This window comes from Penicillium bovifimosum, assembly GCF_028826915.1.
Source record: "Penicillium bovifimosum strain IBT 22155 chromosome Unknown utg000008l_segment0_segment0, whole genome shotgun sequence".
NCBI lineage: Eukaryota > Fungi > Ascomycota > Eurotiomycetes > Eurotiales > Aspergillaceae > Penicillium > Penicillium bovifimosum.
Genome location: NW_026622717.1, coordinates 805,657 through 827,879, shown reverse-complemented (window position 1 = coordinate 827,879; position 22,223 = coordinate 805,657). Strand labels below are relative to the sequence as shown.

At 50.1% G+C, this 22,223-nt stretch overlaps 7 protein-coding genes across 7 annotated transcripts; 2 read left to right on the top strand and 5 right to left on the bottom strand.

Annotated features, from left to right (window-relative positions):
- Nucleotides 1-242: 242 nt before the first annotated feature.
- N7515_010000 (mitochondrial 54S ribosomal protein uL23m) lies at nt 243-1,180 on the bottom strand (the record flags this gene model as incomplete). The annotated part of the gene is made up of 3 exons (XM_056670743.1): nt 243-516; nt 653-940; nt 1,068-1,180. 3 exons carry the CDS (start codon nt 1,178-1,180, stop codon nt 243-245), a joined length of 675 nt encoding a protein of 224 aa, XP_056517116.1.
- Nucleotides 1,181-1,485: 305 nt separating this feature from the next.
- On the bottom strand, nt 1,486-2,880 carry N7515_009999 (protein kinase RIO2; the record flags this gene model as incomplete). The annotated part of the gene is made up of 3 exons (XM_056670742.1): nt 1,486-2,510; nt 2,572-2,716; nt 2,818-2,880. 3 exons carry the CDS (start codon nt 2,878-2,880, stop codon nt 1,486-1,488), a joined length of 1,233 nt encoding a protein of 410 aa, XP_056517115.1.
- A 502-nt stretch (nt 2,881-3,382) lies between these two features.
- On the bottom strand, nt 3,383-6,384 carry N7515_009998 (proteasome regulatory particle base subunit RPN1; the record flags this gene model as incomplete). Its single annotated transcript, XM_056670741.1, has 5 exons — nt 3,383-3,409; nt 3,472-5,784; nt 5,843-6,007; nt 6,072-6,136; nt 6,243-6,384. 5 exons carry the CDS (start codon nt 6,382-6,384, stop codon nt 3,383-3,385), a joined length of 2,712 nt encoding a protein of 903 aa, XP_056517114.1.
- Nucleotides 6,385-8,421: 2,037 nt separating this feature from the next.
- On the bottom strand, nt 8,422-10,535 carry N7515_009997 (uncharacterized protein; the record flags this gene model as incomplete). The annotated part of the gene is made up of 3 exons (XM_056670740.1): nt 8,422-9,542; nt 9,608-9,859; nt 9,917-10,535. The coding sequence occupies 3 exons, from the start codon at nt 10,533-10,535 to the stop codon at nt 8,422-8,424; spliced, it is 1,992 nt and encodes a 663-aa protein (XP_056517113.1).
- A 254-nt stretch (nt 10,536-10,789) lies between these two features.
- On the top strand, nt 10,790-13,245 carry N7515_009996 (mismatch repair ATPase MLH1; the record flags this gene model as incomplete). The annotated part of the gene is made up of 4 exons (XM_056670739.1): nt 10,790-10,897; nt 10,969-11,148; nt 11,196-11,462; nt 11,515-13,245. The coding sequence occupies 4 exons, from the start codon at nt 10,790-10,792 to the stop codon at nt 13,243-13,245; spliced, it is 2,286 nt and encodes a 761-aa protein (XP_056517112.1).
- Nucleotides 13,246-14,191: 946 nt separating this feature from the next.
- On the bottom strand, nt 14,192-16,627 carry pps1 (tyrosine/serine/threonine protein phosphatase PPS1; the record flags this gene model as incomplete). The annotated part of the gene is made up of 6 exons (XM_056670738.1): nt 14,192-14,318; nt 14,378-14,434; nt 14,483-14,603; nt 14,659-15,663; nt 15,719-15,805; nt 15,865-16,627. 6 exons carry the CDS (start codon nt 16,625-16,627, stop codon nt 14,192-14,194), a joined length of 2,160 nt encoding a protein of 719 aa, XP_056517111.1.
- A 3,865-nt stretch (nt 16,628-20,492) lies between these two features.
- N7515_009994 (phosphoinositide binding protein ATG18) lies at nt 20,493-21,914 on the top strand (the record flags this gene model as incomplete). The annotated part of the gene is made up of 4 exons (XM_056670737.1): nt 20,493-20,544; nt 20,611-20,765; nt 20,843-21,002; nt 21,061-21,914. 4 exons carry the CDS (start codon nt 20,493-20,495, stop codon nt 21,912-21,914), a joined length of 1,221 nt encoding a protein of 406 aa, XP_056517110.1.
- Nucleotides 21,915-22,223: the final 309 nt, after the last annotated feature.

The window sequence follows — 22,223 nt, the reverse complement described above, 5'->3', positions numbered from 1 at the left end:
CTTTTCGATGTACTGAATTCAGTTCTACTCTAAGTACTTACCATTCAAACCATCTCACGCCTCACCTAGAGGCAAAATGAAAAAGATAAACCAGACCAGAAGATTTGAGACGCCACGAATTGTATACAATCTACCCCAAGAGTATAATACACAGATCCAGCCCAAAAAAAGCCAGAAATCAAGAAACACCAAGTTTTCCGAAAAGAAAACCATTCAGAACAAATGCAACCCTCAAACCCCGATTACCGCGCGCCATGCTTACGCGACTTATTATACCAAGCCGGCAGCGTAGAAGGCGCAACGAAATTAGCCTTGTTAGCCTTATGCGGCTCAAGACCCAAAGCCTTCCAAGTCGGTCTCCAAGTCTCCTTCTCCTCGAGCAGCTGCTTAGCCTGTTCCTTGAAGGCGGCACGCAAAGCGTGGTCCGGCTCTTCGCCGGCATTCCGCTTAGGGTTCTCCTTCTCTTGTTGCTCGATCTGCCACTTCTCGGCCTTCTCCCAAGATTCCTTTTCCCATCTGTAATTGGAAATATGTTAGCGATGAAACTGGCTTGATTGGGTGGGTGCAATCTGCATTAAAATATGCAGGAAAAAGAAGGGGAATGTAGCGGGAAGAAATTAAAATGTAAAGACGGTGTGTGCATGTCACGTACGGTTCAAGATCCTTCGGCTCAGCAGGATAAACGAAAGGCTCCTTCAATTCAACAGTCATGCGCTTCTGCGACTTGGGTCGACGCCATGGCCCGTAACCCTTTCCATCGCGCGAGATGCGCGTAATGGGCTGTGCCTGGACGTAACTGCGGATGCCGAGACAGCCGACGCCGTATAGGTTCCAGAGGTAGTTTCGGAGATCGAACTTGTTGAAGTTGAGGGGGACGCGGAATTGAGCATATCGGGGGGAGAGGTTGGGGGTTCGGACGAGGGCGATGCGGAATTGAGGGCTAGTGAGCGCGAAGAGTTAGCTGTGTGGTCTTCGTAGGCTTTGTGGCCTTATTCGAATTGAGGCGTGGACGTTGTCGTGGTTGCTGGCATGAGTGAGCCCCGGTGGAATTTTTGGATTGAACCTACAGGTACACTTTCTTGCCGTTGACGCTAGACAATTTGTCTTTCGGTTGATTGACGCCGGCCTGTTTCTGCAGGCGCTGCAGGGCCTTGGCTTCCACGCTCTTGAGACGAACCATTGTGTTTGTTGGAGTGGGAGATCTGGAGAGTTGGAGGTGCTGCGGATCCTATCAAAACTGCATGGGCCGGGCGGGTCAGGTGACCTTGAAGTATATGCCAATGGGCAACAATGCACCGCTCACTGCTGGGGGTCAGATTCGATATTGATTTCAATTATATTATAGGAAGTACTCATGAATTACACTAAGCGCATGATTTTCATAATTTGGATGTCATGAATTGTGTTTTGATCGGAATTTTTGAACCCTATATTACATGCTTGATTCATCGTAACTGGTCATTAGAAAAAGGTAAGAACCACATCCTACTGCTTCGACGATCCTGAGATCTGAAGCCCTTCTAGCTGCTGGGTGCTGGCAGCGAGGTCTCCGGAGTCTTTCGTCTCATGAATCTCACTAGACTCTTCGGCCTCAGATCCTGACTCCTCCTCATCTTCCTCATCCTCATCGTCGTCCTCCTCGTCGCTACCGCGAGCTTCTCCATCTGGCTTGACTCCAACGTCTTTCATATAAGCCTCAAGCTCACGGGCCATCTTCCGTGAGAAACCGGAGGCTTCAACTTCGACATCAAGACGCTTGCCGGGGTTCTTAGCGAGCTTTTTCCTAGCCTCAGCAAAAGTAGGACCTTTCGAGTCGCTCACGAAGTGGAACTTCCGTTTGAAGTACCGTTTGATACATTCGACATCGCGATCAAAGTACATCTCAGCATTGGGGTGGTCAACCGACACCATCTGCGGGAAATCGATAAGAACCGGGACCAGCCGGATATGCTCATCTTCCTCTTCCTCCGTGAGTCCCTTATTCTTGAACTCGTCGTCCAGCTCCTCCTTGATAAGAATGTTGAACTCGTTGAAATCACCATGGATCAACCCATATCTTGCCAGCTCCAATATCATATTCATAAGCTCTGAGTATAACCAGGCCGGATCTGCAACTTTGGCAATCTGGCGAAGGGGAAAGGCATCGATTAAACTCATGACGATCGTGTGTCGGTTTTGGGCGATGGGTTCTGGAACAGAGAATCCGTGGTTACGCAATGCTGTCATGAAAGCGAACTCCTTCATTGCTGCCAGTCGCGACATGTACATCCATGATGCTGAGCTGCGGTGTCGTAGGTAGTCACGGTTTGTCTTGACGGTTCGGAACGAGATACGGCCGAGACGGTGGATTTTCATGATGCGCTGCGATCCGTCGTGTTGTGCCACCACGATAATGTCTGATTCCTTTCCGACGCCGATTTGGTTGCCCACCGAGTAAATGGTCTTTGATTTCTGGTGCGCGTTCAGCGCAAGGTAGTCCAATCCTCCGTATGCAAGTCGGTAACCGTCATCTACAGGGAAATGTCGCGTAAGCAATGCGATCAAGATGCACGGAATCAATGGAATACATACACTTGGCGTTCTTCACCTTTGCAATAAGGTTGATCTTCGCGAGGTTCGAAATTGCGCGGTTGACACCGCTACCGCCTCGGAGGCCCGAAAGCTGCGAGATCAGCGGCGTTGGGACGACCTCATGGTTCCGGCTTCCAGCTTCAACCTTTAGCAGTTCGTTCACGTTAGCTGATGAAGATTACGCGACAGATGATCCTTGAGAAAAGACATCGCGGGGTAAACCCAAGAGGAGGGGCCGATAAGTACCGCTGCAAGAACTCTGAAATCCTCAGATGTGAGATAGCGAATAGCCTTGGCGTCGAGTTTCATGGCTGCGAGAAAGTGGAGGAGATATCAACTTTCTTCCGAATCTGAGAAACAAATTCGTTGGCGACTAGACGTTCAAGGCGAGTTGGATCGGTCTACACTGCGGCGGAGAAAAAAAGTTGATAAGAACCTAGCCCTAAGCCCTATTGCCTATCCTGGACGATAACTCAGATAGCTTCGCCTCTATTTAAACAGCTAACATCAATCTACAACAGAATGGCACAAGAATCTATAAAAGCATATGATAATTCAGTAGCTGATTTGAGCCGAGTGCCTTGACTCGTACGCCGCGCCCATGAAGCCGCCGAGGCCGACAATATGAAATCTATCCATACACCTAAGCAGTTACAGTAGAGACCGCCAAACACATTTAATTGTGAAACAAATCCATGCTATTCTTCATTCGTTCTGAATACATTAGATCCAACGATAACTCGACCAAGATACGAGTCCCGCTGGTTGCGAGCGATGGATATAAATTGAAACGAGAGATATCTCGTTTAGCTTATTCAGGGCTTTCATAGTCGGGGTTCTGAAGAACAGGTTAGTACAAGTTGGCTAGGGGATTGAAGGGATTGAACGAGAAGGACATACCTTGCGCAAGATAACCAAGCCTTCGAGAATGTTACTCAGAGGAATATACTGCTCATCCTCAAGCTCGGCTCGCTCACCATGAGCCAAGAGCACAGGCGTGCTCTGAGTCTGCCATCCAGTGATAGTCTTCGGACGACCCGCCTGGCCGACTACGTCGACAGCCTGACCAACACGGACGTTGACAGTGAGGGGCTGAAGATCCTCATCGAGGGTAATAAGGAAGCGAGGGAACATGGCGGTAATGAGGAAGTAGAGCAGGTAGTGGTGTTCAGCGAGGATGAATTGCTTGGCATCAATGAGTGATACAAGGACAGTAAGCAAACCCGCTGCTGAGACACGGGAGAGGACCTGTCGATCGGTGTGGAAGGGGTTAAGAGTCATAGTACCCTTGCCCATGTGTAGCAAACCCTGGGCGATGCGAACCATGAATAGTGAGTTCTGGTCGCGGTGGTAGTAGCTTGCCAATTGGCGGAGCAGCTGTGCGAGACGGGCATTGTTGGTACCCGCTCCGCAGAGACCCATGGCGAAAATGGCGTTAATGGCGACGTCGTTGTCATTATCGTGACTGTACCGAGACAATGTGTCGTAGACCTTCATCTGTGGGTTGCTGGGGCTGATCAAGCCCATGGCCAGGGGAACTGCCCGGCGGATGTTGCTTGATCCGTAGTGCATGAGATGACCAAACTGGCGGAGGATCATGTCCTGGCCAACATCCTCACCCATAGCGATAAGAGATAGACCGAGTACAGCGTACGACTGGACAAGCTCATCACCCTTGTTCTCCTCCTTCTCTTCAATGATGTCATTGCAGATGTGAAGAAGCTCTTGCAACTTGAGCACTGTGCCAGTGCCCGCCCAGGCGCATACCGAGGCAAGGACTGAGGTAGGCTTCGCCATGGGGTGGTCGACCGCCTTGAGAATATCAAGAATGACATCGACCTCCTCTTGGCGGCCGAAGTACAAAAGTGCCAGGCCGAGGGCCATGAACCTTGTCCACTTGTCCTTGAGCTGTTTCTGGCGGTCTTCATCCATCAAAGTCGTCGCAATTGCCTCACTGACTCGGTGATTAGATGAACCAACGAAGACAAGACCCAGTGAGACAGCTGCCATGGCGGACAACTGCATATCCAGTGAGGTATCCTCCACAATGGGAAGAAGGGCCTCAAGCAGCTCTTCTTTGTTGGATCCGGCGTATGCCAGACCAAGGCCCATGATGGATGCGACTCTCATCGGCACGTTCTTCGCCTCGAGGTTATCAAGATCAGTCAGAAGGGCGAAAGCGGGATCAGAGTCAATGCGAACGCCGGAGTTTAGGATACCGATAGCGAGCAATGCACCGGCCTTGACCTGGTCTTCTTGCGCGTAGGTGAACTTGTCGATCTTGTCCAAGCCCTCCTCAACATCACGGTGCAGCAGCATACCCAGCGATGCAGTTGTGGAAAGCATGCCATCGTCCTTGGTCTTCCATACCCAAGGACCCTTATCACCCTCCACGAGCATCATCTTGTCGTTACCAAAGCCGGCGTTAGCAAATGAGTTGACGAAGGCGCTCGCCAAGTTGTGTCGTGCCGAATCCAGGTTGGTGAGGCCGGCTCCGCGACTGCTCTCCAAGTGTGTCTTGTAGATATCCTCCGGCATCTTGGGGTCCAGGATGTTAAGTTCCTTGCCCAAGGATTTGAAGTGTTTTGGGATGGAAGTGTTGTTGAGACAATCCGCCAATGCCTCTCCCTCTTCATCTTCGGCCGGGAGGTCGAGCCAGATTTGCTGCCGGGCAACAAGGAAAGCCATTTGTTTCTTCAGCGCCATGTCGGTTGTGGCGTGGATGTCACTCTTGATCAAATCGGTGTCGTTCAATCGGATGGCGAGCACGATAGCTTGCGAAAGTTTGTTGTAGCGAACGTAGATCTCGTGCGCGGTTCGAAGGAATTGCTGATCTTCAGGATAAGTAAGGAGATTGACCATGCTGACCATATACAAGCAGACACGAGCATATGTGTTCTCGTCAACGAACTGAGGGATATCTTCGATAATCTCCAGCTCGCTCATGAGATCCACTGCGTCAGCTTCAGCATTGTGACTCAGGAAATAAGGCACCAGCGACAATGCAAGGTCCACCAAATCCTGGGTGTCCTGTTCTGAGTTCAACCGGTTCTGGTATTCCTGTCCAATTTCCAGTGCGAGGTGTCGGACGTATTCGTGACCCCACGAGCCAAGGTCCTCCGATTTGGCCAACAGGCGATATTTGATAGTCTCCAGCTTCTCTTCATCTCCGTATGTCATCCCGAGCACTGACAGCATATCGGCCAATGAGTTCTGGAAGAAGAAGGTTATTAGATAGTCGAAAAGCGATGAAAAAGCGTGCAGAACCAACCTTTACGGGGCCTGCAACCCATTCATCATATAGCCCTGCCAAAGCATCGTAATGGGGTCGGAGGAACTTGAGAGGCTTGGGAACAGCTGTCATGGAGGATGTAGATGTCTTGATGAAATTCTTGATCGCGTCCAAGGCGGGTGCATAGAGCGTGGTATCTGGTTCCTATAAGAGTGCAAAAGATGATTAACGTCATTATGCCATGCGCACCGGGCAAGAGAGCAATTACCTTTAACCGCTCAACGAGCATCTCGAGTTCGCTCTTCAATTGTTGATCTTCTTCACTGAGCTCCTCTGTAACGACACTCCGTCAGCATATTGTTTTCAGCGCCAGCGTGGGCCTCGAAGAGAAACCACATGCTCCGTTTAAGAACCTTGGGCAAGCCTTATCGCAACATACCATCTTGAGAGACCTCATCCTTCTTCTTTTCGTTTGTTGGCTTCTCGCCATTTTCGGCGTTCTTGCCGTTCAACTCGCGAACATCGTCGACTTTGCCCTTGCCCTTGTCGGCGGAGGTTGGCCGGTCGCCCTCGTTGGCCATTTCTAATACTTGCTGGGAACCAAGTTGGGAAAAGTCGAAGGGGCGTGGCAAAGAAATATATCAAACAGATGAGAAGAGGATAGTGTTACAAAGCAGAATTAGATGAAGTTCTGCAAGTAAAGAGTAATGCGAGTGGATTGGAAGCTGGTGATGGACTGGAGAGCACCTGCAGAGCTCGGAGGTGCTTACCTCAGTTCCCACAGCCGCCCCCCAAAAAAGGCGGTGAACTTGCAATCCACCGCCTGCTGTTTGCTGACTCGGCGTTTAGCGGGAGCCTGAGCGGCGAATGTTACTGTGGGCATATTAAGTCGCGACCTTTCTATGTGGCTCCCCAAACAGTCGCGAGATTTTTGCGCGACGAAACCAAGTTATTCTACATTTTCTTGACAACAAACGCAATTATCAAAATTCGGGCGACGAGGTCCTCTAGGTAATGAGTCCCCCTGTCTGTTTGTATTGCATTTTCCCAAATTCTCAAAATAAATGTGCAATAATTGTACCTAACCTTACTAGCCTATTCCCGCTCGAAAGAGAGCATGAGGTCGGAGTGGGATTCTGGATGGAGCATTGATCTCCGTAGGCCTCCGACTGGGTTAAATTGACCAATACAGGGTTTCCCAGTGGTAGCAGAGATATGTTGAGAGTGGTCCCGAAGAGTCGGGTTTGATGACGGTCGTTGATTGTACCTAGTCGAAATTGTCCCAACGTATAACAAAATTGCCATGAGAAGACTGAGCAGCTTCCTTAAGTTGTCTCTGTACTGTGTAGTACTATGGCCGTGGACTATTGAACAACCTTCCCTAGCTTGGCTAGTTTACTTCTTCGATTCATGATAGTTGAGTAATGAGGAGTAACCCCCAAACGACAGAGAAAATCGATCGTACGTCGTCTCACGCCCGCAGAATGTAAATGAATACCAAGCATGACTAGGAATTTCTCGCAGGTCCGAGGAGCAAAGGCTGAAGCCAACATCACGCAGATCATAAAGATTCTGCCCTGATACTCCTGAGATGTATCACAAGCACTTGGGTGCTGCGGTGTCATGATACAGGTAAGGAAATTCCATAAGGTAGGAGCAGCGGATTGCACACGTAAAGCGAGCTCAGGCACATGCAGATCAACTGCCTCCTCTGTGACAACTGGCCCGTCTGTAACAACCGCCTCGTCTGCAATGAACCGGCCAAGCCCAACTTTAGGTGTATGAAACTGAGCAAGCTCCCCGCCTTGACCAGATGCTGCAGCTGCGGCTGCCTTAATGACACAGCGCTCCCAGTCACCTTGTTCAGCTCAGTCATCACCTCCTCTTGCTCATAAAGGGCTTCATACAGCCTCCGTGCGCGATACTCAGTTGACCAAGCTTGTTTATGCTCAGGCTCCGCCGTTACCAGGTGGTAAAGAAAGGTTTTGAGGCTCCAGCGATGTTGTTCATACATTTGTCGAAGTATCATATCAACCCTTTCCGATCAGACAACCTACCGACATAGGTGTAATTGTCTGGAAGTTCATGCGGCGCGGTTTGCGGACGCGACTCTGGGGGTGAATCGGGTGATTGACGGGCACATTTTCGAGACATGGCGATTGGTTTTGGGAATTTGATGTGGAAGAGTTATTCAGCCAATCATATCTGCCATAATTTAGCAGAATGTGTAGTTTTAGATGTGGAATGGAGCAGGTTGGGGAAAATTGCCGCGAGACAGTATGTCTGAGACGCGTTCAAAGCTCAGACCTTAGATCAAAAAACCGGCAGAATTTCTGAATCATGTGATATGGTCTGAGCTCCGGAACCAAATTACGGAGACATAATGCGCCAAGGGCCTCGTCATTGTTTTGGATTTGCTATGCTCGACTTCCACTCCAGGACTTTATTTCTTGGAAACACATTGGGAATAAGTCATGTCGAAATGACTTGGACATCTCATATTGGGATTACCGATTAATTTTACATAAATACTAATATCTCCACGACACTTCGAAGGACTCCGGCGACCGGCTACTCCTCATGGCTACTCAGATACCGCCCACTAGAGACATCACCATTCATCCATGATGGCAAAATAGGTCTCCTGAAGGGTCATCGGTTATGCTCTCCGTATCACAACCTCCATAATTGACTCTGAACTGCTTGGCATATTCTCGCGTACGTTCAGTGTACGCCGCCGCCGTCAATTCGTCACCGTCATATGAAAGCAGAGGTAATTGGTCAAGATCGGGGAGGCCTGAGGAGAATAGGTCAAGCAGTGGCATGATACCTGTGGCGTGACCCAGCGGTTTTTCAACAGATCCCAGACCAGTACCCGTAAGTGGCCGGGTCGGATCATTCTTCGAGGCTGGATCCGAGCTGGCAATATCGCTTGCCCTAAATTCTTCTGGGGGCTGATACAACTCGCTGTGTACCGTGGCAATTGAAGGGGATTTGACCCCTGCAAAGGCTGGGTAAAGAAGGAAGTATCCTTTGGCACGGATCATCTCGAGCAAATGTTCCATGAAGGCCGGGTATTTCTCTGATACCAATTTTCCTTTAGGGGCCGCCGCGGACTCCAGGGTAGAGAGGCGGTTAGCTAAGAAAGAGTGGAAGTCCGCCCATTTATCCCCAAAGTACAAAGCCGCATTGCTGTTTGGAGCCTGCCATAGGAATGAGGGGAGCGATTGTTCTTTGTCTTCATTGGGCATGACCGGAGGGATGAACTGTTGGCTATCAGTCGTGGGTTTGGACGATGGCAGTTCAAGTGATATGCCAATCAAATTGGAGAATATCCGATTCCCTTTGGCAGAATGTTTGTAGTTCAGGATAGCGAACTTCAGGTAGTGATAGAACGATGGAGCAAGCTCTGTCTGCGGCGATAGCATAAGCAAATGTGTGTCATTCGGGTCTCGGGGATAGAACCCCTCGACGGTTCGAATTGACGATTCAATCGTGTCCATATCCCGTGGCATGATGCGCCGCCGAATTGAGATCCGGCCAGCGGTCTGTGATGATCCATCCAGATTCTGCAAGAACCGAAGCAGCTGTGGATCCACGCGCTGGGGGAGCTCAATTGTCAAGCTTGGGGCTGAGCCTAAAAAGTCGGCTGCATCTAATGACTGCACAAGTCTAATCAAAGAGCCAGCGGCCTCGGGGTGCGCATGGACCACCATTTCTACATGTATGTCGTTCCACACTATTGCGCAAACGGTCAGTAGGTCCGGACACAATATATCAACCAGCCCGGATAATGTGGCTTACCTCGAAGTGCTGCGCTATCCAGCGAAGCTATCCACATAAGATCCCTTGACGCAGCAGATAGGGCAATGTGAGGGGTGCGGCTGTCGCGCGAATGGGGCTCGACTCCATGCGAGAAGAACACATCTTCCCAACCTCTACCTTGTGTGATGATAACTTCAGGCTTGATGTAGGTGTGAATCGTTTGCAACCCTCTTGTCACGGAACGCTCCATACGGTCATCGGTTGATTTTGGTGCATAGTCCGGACGAGCATCTACCAGTTAAGCGAGTCAGCGAAATCCATTGGAGTCGTATAAGTTGCATGCCGTACCGTGCCATGTCAACGGGCAATCGGCATCTCTAATGCCGTTGACCTCCTTAATTCCCTCAATCGAAACTTCCTCTTTGCCCACCAGGACAAAGTGTACGTAATTCAGCCTCTCACTAGTCATCCGGCAAGCTAGCGGCAAAAGGTCTGACACGCTGTGGAGACTCGAAGCAGCGAAGAGGACCGCTCGACTAGCTACCTTCCGCGTGTACTTGTATCGCGGGAGAGAGTGCGCCAACTGGGGAAATTTGATATCCTCTTCGTTAACCTCTGGCTCCCGGATCGAATCCAACGCCGTAGCTGGTGGCGTAGTACCTGGCTTATTGACAGCAGGTGCGGTATCCGTCCCAGTCAACTTGGCAAGTTTATCTTCTCGCAACCTTGCAACGGCAGGATTAAATCCAGGGTTATATCGTTCGGCGGCGGGTCTCACGTCCGTCGGCATGTGCTTGAAGAATTCATAGACAAGAACAAGCGCGATGATAGCAAGTAGAATGCGGCGAGGTCGGTACGTGACTCGGTGCCGAAGGGGTAAAAAGCGCGCTTGATCAGATGGGCGATGGTCGTCATCTTTCTTACCCATCTCTTCATCCGCTCGCAGGGGCATCTTTGCGGGGGTCATTGTGGGCACCCGGGTTGATATAAGCAAGCTCGGTGAGCTCGATGAGTCCGTTTATGACATTGAAGCGATAAAACACAGAGAATAATGCAATCCACTTGTCACGTATTCATGGTGAGAGGTTGAGCGCGCGGAGAAAACAGTCTCCACAGACGATGACGCCGAGGCTCCCTTATCGCCTTATCGGGTCCGATCTTTCCAACTACGCGCACCTTGCCATCTATTTCCCTTCGATTATACCACCAAAATAGGGATTCATGGGGATGGAAAGCGATATGGAGATTGATCCTCTTGATCAGCATGGCACCAAGCGCACAGCAGAGGAGCCCGAGCCTCAGGAACACCCCAGGCCAAAGAAGATCAAGGTAAGACCACGCGTGTGCATCGATCAATTCCGTCGTGTACTTGAATTGCGCCATATACTAAATTCATGCAGGCATTAGACCCCGATGTCGTGAACAAAATTGCTGCTGGAGAGATTATTGTTGCTCCAATGCACGCGCTGAAGGAGCTCATTGAAAATGCCGTCGATGCTGGCTCCACTTCAATCGAAGTTCTGATCAAAGAAGGAGGTCTGAAGCTGCTTCAGATTACCGATAATGGCCATGGCATTGATGTAAGTCGATTCTCCAAGTGATACCAACTGTCTCTGACCCCATCTAGCGGGATGATCTTCCCATTCTTTGCGAAAGATTCACTACTTCTAAACTCAAAGAATTTGAAGACTTGACTTCTATCGGAACCTATGGATTCCGGGGTGAGGCTCTAGCTAGTATCAGTCACATCGCACATCTCACCGTTACAACGAAAACCGCTGGGTCAAGTTGCGCCTGGCGAGCACATTACGGTGATGGGAAATTGATACCGGCAAAGCCAGGCCAGAGTTCTGCTCCCAAGGCAACAGCTGGCCGAGGAGGGACTCAGATCACTGTGAGTCGATGTGACCTGCACCATCCATTTCAGCGAGCTAACGGGACCAAAGGTCGAGGATCTCTTCTACAACGTCCCCACTCGACGTAGAGCTTTCCGCTCCGCAAGTGAGGAATATGCCAAAATCCTCGACGTCGTCGGTCGATATGCAGTACATTGCTCTGGGGTCGCCTTCTCATGCCGTAAGCACGGCGACTCTGGCGTGAGTATCTCGACACCAGCGAGCGCGAGTATTGTCGAGCGGATCCGCCAGATCCACGGCAGTGCCGTAGCGAACGAGCTCGTCGAGTTCAAAGCCGAGGACACGAAATACGGATTCCGTGCATCAGGCTACGCTACCAACGCCAACTACCACGTCAAAAAGACTGTGATCCTGTTATTCATCAATCACCGCTCAGTTGAGTCAACTGTTGTCAAGCGTGCAGTCGAGCAGACCTACTCTTCATTCTTGCCCAAGGGCGGCCATCCTTTCGTCTATCTCGACCTCGAGATCGAGCCCAACCGTGTCGACGTCAATGTGCACCCAACAAAGCGAGAAGTGAACTTCCTCAACGAAGACGAGATCATCGAGCTGATATGCACCGAAATCCGCTCCAAGCTAGCCGAGGTAGACTCAAGCCGCACATTCCTTACCCAAAGCCTCCTACCAGGCATACAAACGATTGAGACACTCCACCGCGAGCAAGACGCCTCACAAACCGAAACCACAACCAGAACTTCAAAGGGTCATGCAACACCCAAAACACCCGCAGCAACAAAACGGCCCTACGAAAACAACCTCGTCCGCACAGATTCCAAAGTCCGCAAAATAACAGCAATGCTCGCCCCATCTATACCCTCCAACGATCCAACAAACCCAGACCTACCCCCAGACTCCACAACCCAACCAACCCCCCTAGACACCACCCTCCAATACGAAACCACAAACCGCCAACCCCTAAAAATCGCCCTCTCATCCGTAAAATCCCTCCGCGCAGCCGTCCGCGCAGAAATGCACACAACTCTAACAGAAACCTTCGCCGCCCACACCTACGTCGGCCTCGTCGACTCCCGCCGCCGTCTAGCAGCCATCCAATCCGGCGTAAAGCTCTACCTAATCGACTACGGGCTAACCTGCTCCGAATTCTTCTACCAAATCGGTCTAACAGACTTCGGCAATTTCGGTCTAATCCGTCTAGACCCTCCGCCGAAGCTGGTAGATCTGCTTAAAATCGGCGCAGACGCAGAACGAGAAGAACAACTTTCCGCAAGCGCAGACAAGACAGAAGCAGAGAGTATCTTTGCAAACGCGCCGGATGCGATTGCCGAGACACTGATTGCAAGACGCGAGATGCTGAATGAGTACTTTTCGCTGCAGATTAGCGACGAGGGCGACTTGCTCACGATACCATTGTTGTTGAAGGGGTATTTGCCGGCGCTGGCGAAGCTGCCGCGGTTTCTGTTGAGGCTTGGGCCGTTTGTGGATTGGAGTTGTGAGGAGGGGTGTTTTAGGACGTTTTTGAGGGAGTTGGCGGCTTTTTATACGCCTGAGCAGTTGCCGGTTCCTGAGCGGAAGGTGGCGGCTGAGGAGGGTGTGGGGAGTGTGCCGGCGAGAGTTGATGGGGAGGAGGATGAAGAGGAAGATGCTTTTGTTGAGGCTCGACGTGCGCAGATGTTGCGCATGTTGGAGTATGTTGTTTTTCCTGCTATGCGTGCGAGACTGGTTGCTACGTCGCGGTTGCTGCGGGGTGTTGTTGAGGTTGCTGATTTGAAGGGGTTGTATCGGGTGTTTGAGCGTTGCTAAGGGGGGAGTTGGTATGTTATCATACTATCTACGGCCCAGCCTACATGACAGATGTACGCAAAGCGCCGTGGCAGGGACCCGAGAGAAAGACAAAAAAAGGGAACATTTGTATTTCTTTTCATAACACCGTTCAGTTTGTAGTGATGGTGCCACAGTTGACAGTAGATGCAACAGTTGAGAGCAGATGCGACATCTAGAAAAAAAGCAGGATGGAAACTACAGTCGACGATGGCTCGCCCAGCCAATGAATGTCATGAAAAATAGCATTACGAAACTGTGGTATGCATCTTATGAGATGAATCAGCATCTTGAAAGCTCCATTTCAAAGTCGCAGTGTGGCATAAAGACATGAAGACATGATCCGTGAACAGATGTGGTGTATCATGAGAAATGCCAATGAAATGATAGGCAGAAACCATAGAACCTTGAACTATTAGGGCATCACAGAAACAACACCCAAAAAGAAAAACACACAAAAGTAAAAGTTAAGGTGTAGAGAAAAAGAATACAGAAAGTCAAGAGTCAATTCATGTAATGGGGCTGGCTCGAGAAGAAGATTGAGCAAGCAGAGAAGAGAGAAGCATTGCGTCGTTAATAGTGGTTGCAATATCTCCAATGCCCTGAGATCCTCGAAACGCCGAGCGCCAAAATAATCACAGAATCATCTCTTGTTCGTAGAAGTCGTGTAGGTTCGTTGTAATCGTGGTGTATGGTGTAAGAGGGGTAAAGACAAGTCCTTAGAAATCGAAAGGTCTAAGACCGTTCGAGTGGCTTTCACATGAAGCCAAGTATCATGCCTGCAGCTCGGCTAGCAGGTTAGCGGGAATTTGGTGCGGGGTTGGCAGTGATATTGCTTGCAGCAGCAACGTTCACTTGATAGGAGCCAGCAAATCGAAGGCTGATTTGCATTTGGAGTTGAGGCTGGCACCAGAGCCCCAAAGTTCTCCTAATGCTTGGAATAGGGCTTATTGAGAATGGCGATTTCACGTGCGATTGTGGTCCATTCCAGTTCGCGCCGGTAGGGCTCTCCTCTTTTCTTCATCAAGACCTCCTCCCACTGAAGAAGCTCGTAGCTGTGAATGAGCGTTAGCAAATCTCTTCATTGGATCCAAGGCAGACATAGGGAACTTACACGAAGCGAAGGTGAGGTTGGATAATGACATTGAGTCGCCTCGCGCGAACAAAGCAGCTATTGAAAAGTTAGACTGAGGGAAGACTGTGGAGTAAGGAAACTCACTATGCGCGTGGGAAAGAGAGGTTTAGGTGCGCCATGACGGTGGCAATGCAAATACTGGCAGATCTAGAAACGCCGACCCGACAATGAACGAACGTGGCAGTGCCGCTGTCCCGACCCTCTTCTATACAAGAGTAAGCAAACTGAAGATGTCAAGTTGAAGATTGCTGGGAACTTACCAATAAATTTCAAGCAACGCTCAAACTCCTTACTCAAAGGATCAATGCCATTGTCTTGGACATTGTCAATGTACATCACATCTCTATCGCGGAATCCGATGTTGGTCTTGTTCTTCCAATTGACGCACTCGCCAATGCTGAGCACACGCCGGATTCCAAGCTTCCACAAGAGTTCCGGGTTGTTCGCATGATTCAGATTGCCCAAATACAGATACGGCAGGATCCGACTAGGGAAGGAGCCGTCGATGCGGTGAAACCAATCCGGATCAGACATCTCCGTGATATTCAATGATTGAGCGGCAGGGCTTTCATGCAAGAGACGTCCCTGTATGTGGCATAGGTAAGCCACATCCGACTGGTAGGCAAAGAAATTGCGGTTTTGGATTGTATGCAGTTGAAGCCAAGCCTCATGGGCAGGCACGCCCTTTGCAAACATGTAGTAGGCCAAGGCCAACAGCGAGCTTTCGGTATATCCGTCATTGCAATGGATAAGAATCTTGCGAGGTTTCACACTCGGGCTGGTGCTCGCGGCCTCGCTATCGCAATCGGACCGGATCACGGCGTTGCCATCGGAATCCATCTGAGCATCTCCGGGCTGGTCATCGTTGAGTTCTAGCATGTCCGTATCGGTGCCTGGCTTAACCCCGTCGCTGGCTAATTCTTCTGATTCCGGTTCCGGGTTTGCGAGATAGTAGATCCATCGAACAGTGTTGATGATGTCCTCAACTTCTCGGTCGTTGTAAGATGGAAGTAGGAGAGTCCCCGAGCAAGGGAACTGCATGCGCTGAGGACCGTTCTCAATGTCTTTGTCCAGCATGGCGAGGAACCTGGGACCCGGAATGTCGGCTAGTTCGCCTGTTTCGATAAAGAGGTCATACGGGTCATCCTCCGAAGACTCAAAAGGTCCAGTCCTGCGGAAGTAATCCGGAGTGGGCCCCAGCCAGACATTGGGCGCAATCTCGGATGCTCGAGACATTGTAGTCATTTCCTTTCGCTCCCATCGGGCTATCTCACTGTTAGCAAAGGGATGTATCAGGCTGGCATTCTAGTTCCAACTCACCGAACTCCATAGCTTGCCCTGTCGATTGGCCTGTCGCGTCAATCGCAATGAGCTCAGGCTGATTCTGCGCGACGTCGGCAAAGTCGTCTAGATCATTAGGTTAGTTGATAACTCAAAAGACATGAGAGTGGGAATTTGCAACGCACCCATCAGGACATAAGTGCTGCACGGCGGTGGCGTCCGATATCTACGACTCTCCGATCCGCATGCCCACAGCGCCTGCGCCGAAGCAAACCGCTTGGCCAGATCGACAGCTTCTCGGTGAAGAGTCTGGCTTTCGGCATAGACAACAATATCCGTGACTGGAGCGAGCTTGGCGGTTTGGATCTGGAAATTGCGCACGGAGAATCCCTCAGGGGGATCCGGATTTAAGAACTGGTCACCATAAGGTGCAAGCAACTCCTGCGGGCTGACTGCGCCCTTGATGCGTGACTTCGTCAGGTCGCCTCCAAGCTTTACCACTGTGATGCCTCGCCAATTGCGGCGGGTGCGTCGGCTGTGACGCTTCTTGCGGCTGTCGAAGAACCCCACCTGCAGGTGATTTGATGGATGCAGCCCATGGAGCCAAGGGAACATCGTGGCCGGGTCAGGGAGAGGCCGGGATGCCTGGTGTGCCATCACAGCTGCTAGTGTGGGTCCATCAATCGCGTACACAGGGAGTTCTGTCGCGTCTGTAATGCGTACTTTTTCGTTCAGGTCCAAGTCCAAGGGCCAAGGGACCGGATCATTGAACGGGGATTCTGGGGTGTCTGGGGTCGGCTGAGAGGTCGGAACAGAACTTGTTGGGCACGTTGGAATAAGTGGAATCACTGGACTCGGTCGTCGATTGACAGGCGAGGGGGAGGGGATCGGAGAAGCAGGAGGGGTCGCACGGTGCAGCGCCTGCGGCTGGACCAAAACTGTTGCCATGGTGTGTCTGCACACTGGAAGATTACCAAATGATGAAGATGGTTATGTTGTAAATGTCACTTGCGATTGCAGTGTTTCGGTGGCTCCGGAAATAGACGGTCACCTCATTCGCATTTGAGATGTGGTTGGAAGTAGGTTGGTGATCTAAGAGGCGTGTAGTCACGAGTCACGACTGAAAGAATAGCTTGTTAGTATGTGGTACTTTGAGGTTATGATATGGATTGGTTTCAGGCATAAGGAGGACGAAAGGGATCATTATATTCGAGTCAACTGCGCAATGCGACGTGAGAGGAATCCGAGGTCAAGGGGAACATACAATACCAGAGATAAGGGGGCGCAAGGGGGAAGTCGAGAAGGAATGACGAGATAAAAAAGAGGTTACAGGGAAGAAAAGATCTGAGATAAATGCTAGTACAAAGTAGAAGGACAAGGATAAAAGAGAAGATGGAGGTAGAAGTGGAGAGGACTGAAGGTTCAAGGAGGGGGATGAGAATGATAACGTGGGACAAGATCTGGGAAGGGGGAGAGAGTTAAGAGTGAGAGCACATGTACATTCTCCCACAATCTGATTATTTTGTTTCTATCTCTACGATAGATAGAGATGTAGAGATAGTTATCAGGTCTCATCATCATCACTTAGCATCGGCGTCATCTTCCCCCATTTTCCCCATCTTCCCCCAGCTTCTCCACTACGCTCCACCGGGTACACACCGGGGTCAGAATAATTATCCTAACCCTGTAACATCCGATTATCGAACCGGGGCACTTTCCACCCAGGGATTCTGACCACTTTTTGTTATGGCCCCTCCCGTGGATGACCATAAAATGGATGTGGCCAATTATTCTTCATCGTCGGCCACGATGACGATACGATTTCCACTAATCTCCTTCTCGGTCCAGCCTTGTCTGTGCGTTCAAAACAGAGAGGGGGTTTCACTAAGATTCTTAGTTCTCCACTTCGAATCTCTTGGTTAGCAAGTTAAAACAAAGAAAAATATCGAAACCCCGCAGATGTCCTGGCGTCAATATCCGGCTCCACCCCGGATGAGAAACCCCGCCGAAGCTGAAGCTCATCCGTTTGGTGTGGAAATAGTTGATAAGAGACAATATTGGGCTCATACGTAATCTCGACGTGATTTACCTTTGAGCTGGGTATGAAGTCTCCTAGCATCATAAGGTCGACATTTATTTACATTTATATGATGTTTCATTTTCGTGCCTCCAAAAGCGTAAGCAACTGTGCTTCAACCTAGTATCCACCTTCATGCACAAAGATCATCTACCTACTGTACATGTACAGAACTCGATGTGTACGGAATACAGGGTTGGACTAACCCCGGATCGCCACGGTGATCCACTCGAGGTGGGGAGCATCAAAACTGTTTATTATAACATGCCCAATAGCAAACTGAATGCCTAAGCCCGTCAATGGTCTCAAAACATCCGTGTCAATCCATGTCGCCCCAACATTTCCGAGGTTCGAAACAGGAAAAAGATCTTGTGAAGATATCTCCATGCAGGTTGCCCAAGGACCGAACCGGATACCTCCAACCACGCCAACGCCTAATAACAAGCCATGTATTTATGTCCACTACACAGTAGGCAAAGTATTCCCAGGTGAAGTGTAAGGTGGTACGACAGGAATAACTCGTCTTATCTCTCCCGCGCATACTCCAAGTTTCCGCCACACGGGAGGACCCTTCCAGATGTATCCCCATTGGCCACTGATTGTCTGCTATTCCCGAACCACCCGTTGTCAACAAAAGTGGTCCACGTCAAGCGGAATGTCAACCGATCGGGCGTCTACGCAGATCTTGCCTCGATTTCCAATGGGTCTGCAAATCCCAACTGCCCTTGGATATATGACAACTGCACCCTTCCGTCAAGTCGGAAAAGATGCTATTCACAACCTTGACTCGTCTACTCGGTAGGTATTGAACATCTCCTTTACCTGGGTTGGTATATACATGGGTGCCACTGGTGTTGTGGTGTGACCGTGTGGCTGAGTGTGATCACGTCGTACACGTCGGCACCCACATGTGAGGGTCTGTTGCAATTCATAGGTTCACCAGTCGGAACGTGCAGGGACTACACATCATCGGGCAGAAACAGAATACATACAGAGGCTCTTCTTTGTCTTCAAGCTGATATACAATGTCGGCTATTCGTGACTTGCCCAGTCCGGAGGATTGCTTGACCTGTATCCATGTCCGACAGTCCGAGCTAACTAGCGGGTCCAGTCCATATCCCAGTGGAGCCACATGGTGACCGGGTTTGGTTCTGGAAATAGCGAGCTGCATAGCTGTTACTACTAGCAACATGCGTTTCGGGTATCTGAAGCTACATTACAACTGGAATAAATACAGATACGGGAATATAGTGAAGGTCTCGACCACTGCCTAACTGAAAAGCTATGTCTTGGGCGCTCAAGTGGAAGCCTTCACTCTAAGCTAGGTTCATTCACCCAGCGGCATGAACAACTAACCCATTTGGGCTGTTTCGGGCATGTATGAAGCTCGCTGCCGTGTGAGGCGGGTAGCTGCCGTACCTTGTTTTCGTCACGATCGCCAGGAATTACTTCCAGATCGTGACACGGTCGTGATTGAGATCTTCTGGAACTGCCCAGCTTCTCGAATTGACGCGCGGCACTTGGTCCTGACCTGGTGGACTAGGTAGGCAGATTCCTTTCTGGGCTCTTCTACCCAGTTACTGGACTGGAAATGCTCCTACATATCGGCTTTAGTGGTACCTGGCCCGTGAGCGAGACTACCTAAGCACTTTGGGTTAGTTTGTAGTCATCTTAACTAAGCGATACAAGTAGATGAATGTGTCAGACATAGGTAACCATCATCATAAGGCCTCTTTGATTCCAAGGTTTCTGGAGCAAACAGACCAATAAATCTACCGGAGACAGTTCAGTGAATGGATGTAAATGCTCATTAGCCCCAGGATCCAATGGTGGATGACATGGATGGAAGTTTGCTACTTACATTGGATTCTTCCGTGAGCTTCTTGCTGTCATATCTATGGATATTGTCTGCCTAGAATATGTAGCTTGCCTCTTTCCACTCGGCATAATTCCATCTTCTGCCTGGCGGAAGGTACCTTCCGGGCATGGAAGGGCACCTGACGACTCACCAGGTAGGTACTTACCTTACGTGTACAACCTATATATAGGTAATGGGTCTCGCGGCCTCGCCAGACTACCTGCCAGATAAAGGTGCACGGTGCACCTAGGTAGGTACTGACTCCTGACTGCTGTGGTATTTCGCCACACCTGCAGTAGCTCTGAAAAACATATGCAACTCAATCTCACATCTCATAGACCCCAACCCTTGGTGGTTCTGTTGAAGCAGTGATAATGTAAACAAACCCTACGTCATTCTCTCATTGAGAGTGAAGATAAGCGCATCTACTATGCACTATCCAATAAAAAGACAATCAACTTCCATAACTGACAAACGAATTCTCATCTGACTAGAGCATCTATGTTCTCTAAGCTCTTACCATCACCTCAAGCTCCTAATAGTCCAATCCCAGTGTAGACTCCCAAATTCCCCGAAGCAAAACTGACACCGCGATCGTCGATTGTCGATAACGATAAGATAACTCGTAGGCGGTGGAGAATCAAGGTGTGGCCCAAGCGTAAACCTCACGAGATTCTCTCACTTTACTGAGATCATAACCTCTCTTCTCCACATCCTTGTCTCTAAAGCATACATGATATTACTTTGCTGTAACCGAGTGATGCTTGCAAGTGGCCAGTGACGGGCAAAGCGTTGCTGGTTCGGCCTTCTCTCGATCGCGCCTTTAAGCGGGGTATCTCCAACCTCCAAAAGTTGTCCTAACTCCGACCCTTGTCACAATGGCCATGAATTTCGTGACGTTCAACCAGGATTACAGCTACCTGGCTGTAGGTAAGCTTGCATCCGCTCTTCCGTCTCTATCATTGTTCCAAGGATGATCACTAACCGCATCTATAGCAACGGCCAAGGGATTCCAGATCTTCACAACTGAACCTTTTGCCAAGAGCTATGAAGCGAAGGAGGGGAACATTGCTGTGATTGAGATGCTATTCTCTACATCTCTAGTGGCCCTTATTTTATCACCGCGGCGACTGCAGATCCAAAATACTAAGGTATGCTGAAGTCTTGCGGACATAGGGTTATGTCACTATGGCCGCTCGTATCGATATGGAACTGATCATTGAACTAGCGGCAATGCACGATATGCGAGTTGACATTCCCAACAACGGTTCTTGCGGTAAAGATGAATCGTAAGCGGCTTGTGATTGTTCTGGAAGACCAAATCTATCTTTACGACATCCAGACCATGAAGCTTTTGTCCACCATTGATACCTCACCGAACCCTAATGGTACATCGCCCCGCACTTTTGCTATTCTGATATTAGCTTCACGCTGACACGCTAATAGCAATTTGTGCTCTTGCGCCGTCTTCCGAGAATTGCTACATGGCATATCCGCTTCCGCAGAGGGCACCCGCAGCTGCAAATGCGCCAGCGCATGCTCCACCTGGCACAACGCATGTAGCTCCCACAACAGGCGATGTTTTGATTTTCGATGCCGTAAAGCTAGAGGCTATCAACGTCATTGAAGCCCATCGCTCTCCCTTGGCGCTCATTGCCCTGAATACCGACGGAACTCTCCTTGCGACCGCCTCAGACAAAGGAACCATCATTCGTATTTTCTCAGTCCCACATGGCCACAAGCTGTATCAGTTCCGACGAGGGTCCATGCCTTCGCGCATTTACAGCATGTCCTTCAACACCACTTCCACACTCCTATGTGTTTCTTCATCTACGGAGACCGTTCATATCTTTAAGTTAACACAGCAAGGACCATCTTCAGACGGGTCTTCGTCATACTCTCCGCCAGGCCATGACCATACTTATTCTCCCGAGGAGGATGAGCCGGGTGGCGACGCTGGTTCGGATTCTTCATCGCGCAAACATAATGGTACACTGATGGGTTTGCTACGCCGGACATCGCAAAATGTTGGTGGTGCAGTTGCAGCTAGGGTTGGCGGATACCTGCCCAAGGGAGTGAGTGAAATGTGGGAGCCAGCCCGTGACTTTGCATGGATCAAACTGCCACGCCCGAGCCCAGGTGCAGGTGGTTCTCCAGGCGTGGGTCCGATAAGAAGTGTGGTTGCCATGAGCAGCAACACTCCCCAGGTCATGGTTGTCACCAGCGATGGTAATTTCTACAATTTCAACATCGATTTGTCAAAGGGCGGAGAAGGAACTTTGACAAAGCAGTATTCGTAAGTTCGGGCCCATGATGACCGGTTTGAGCCATGGCTGACTATATTGGCAGAGTTGTTGATTCAAATGATAGGCTGGGGTTCGGTTCAGAATACTGAGAGCAGAGTATTCATGCAATGCAACTTAAAGTACAGGCTTGGTTTTGCTCCTCGCAAAGTGTTTTTCTGAATCCTACGATGGTCCGAATATCCCACATCAGAAGTCATCGGCGTATTTGGCGGCTTCCCAATGCTTCTTGATCTTGTTGTTTCCATTTGTCTGGCATTGGCGTTGGCTTCACCGGCGCTTCACTCGGGTTCTTATGCCTTGTGC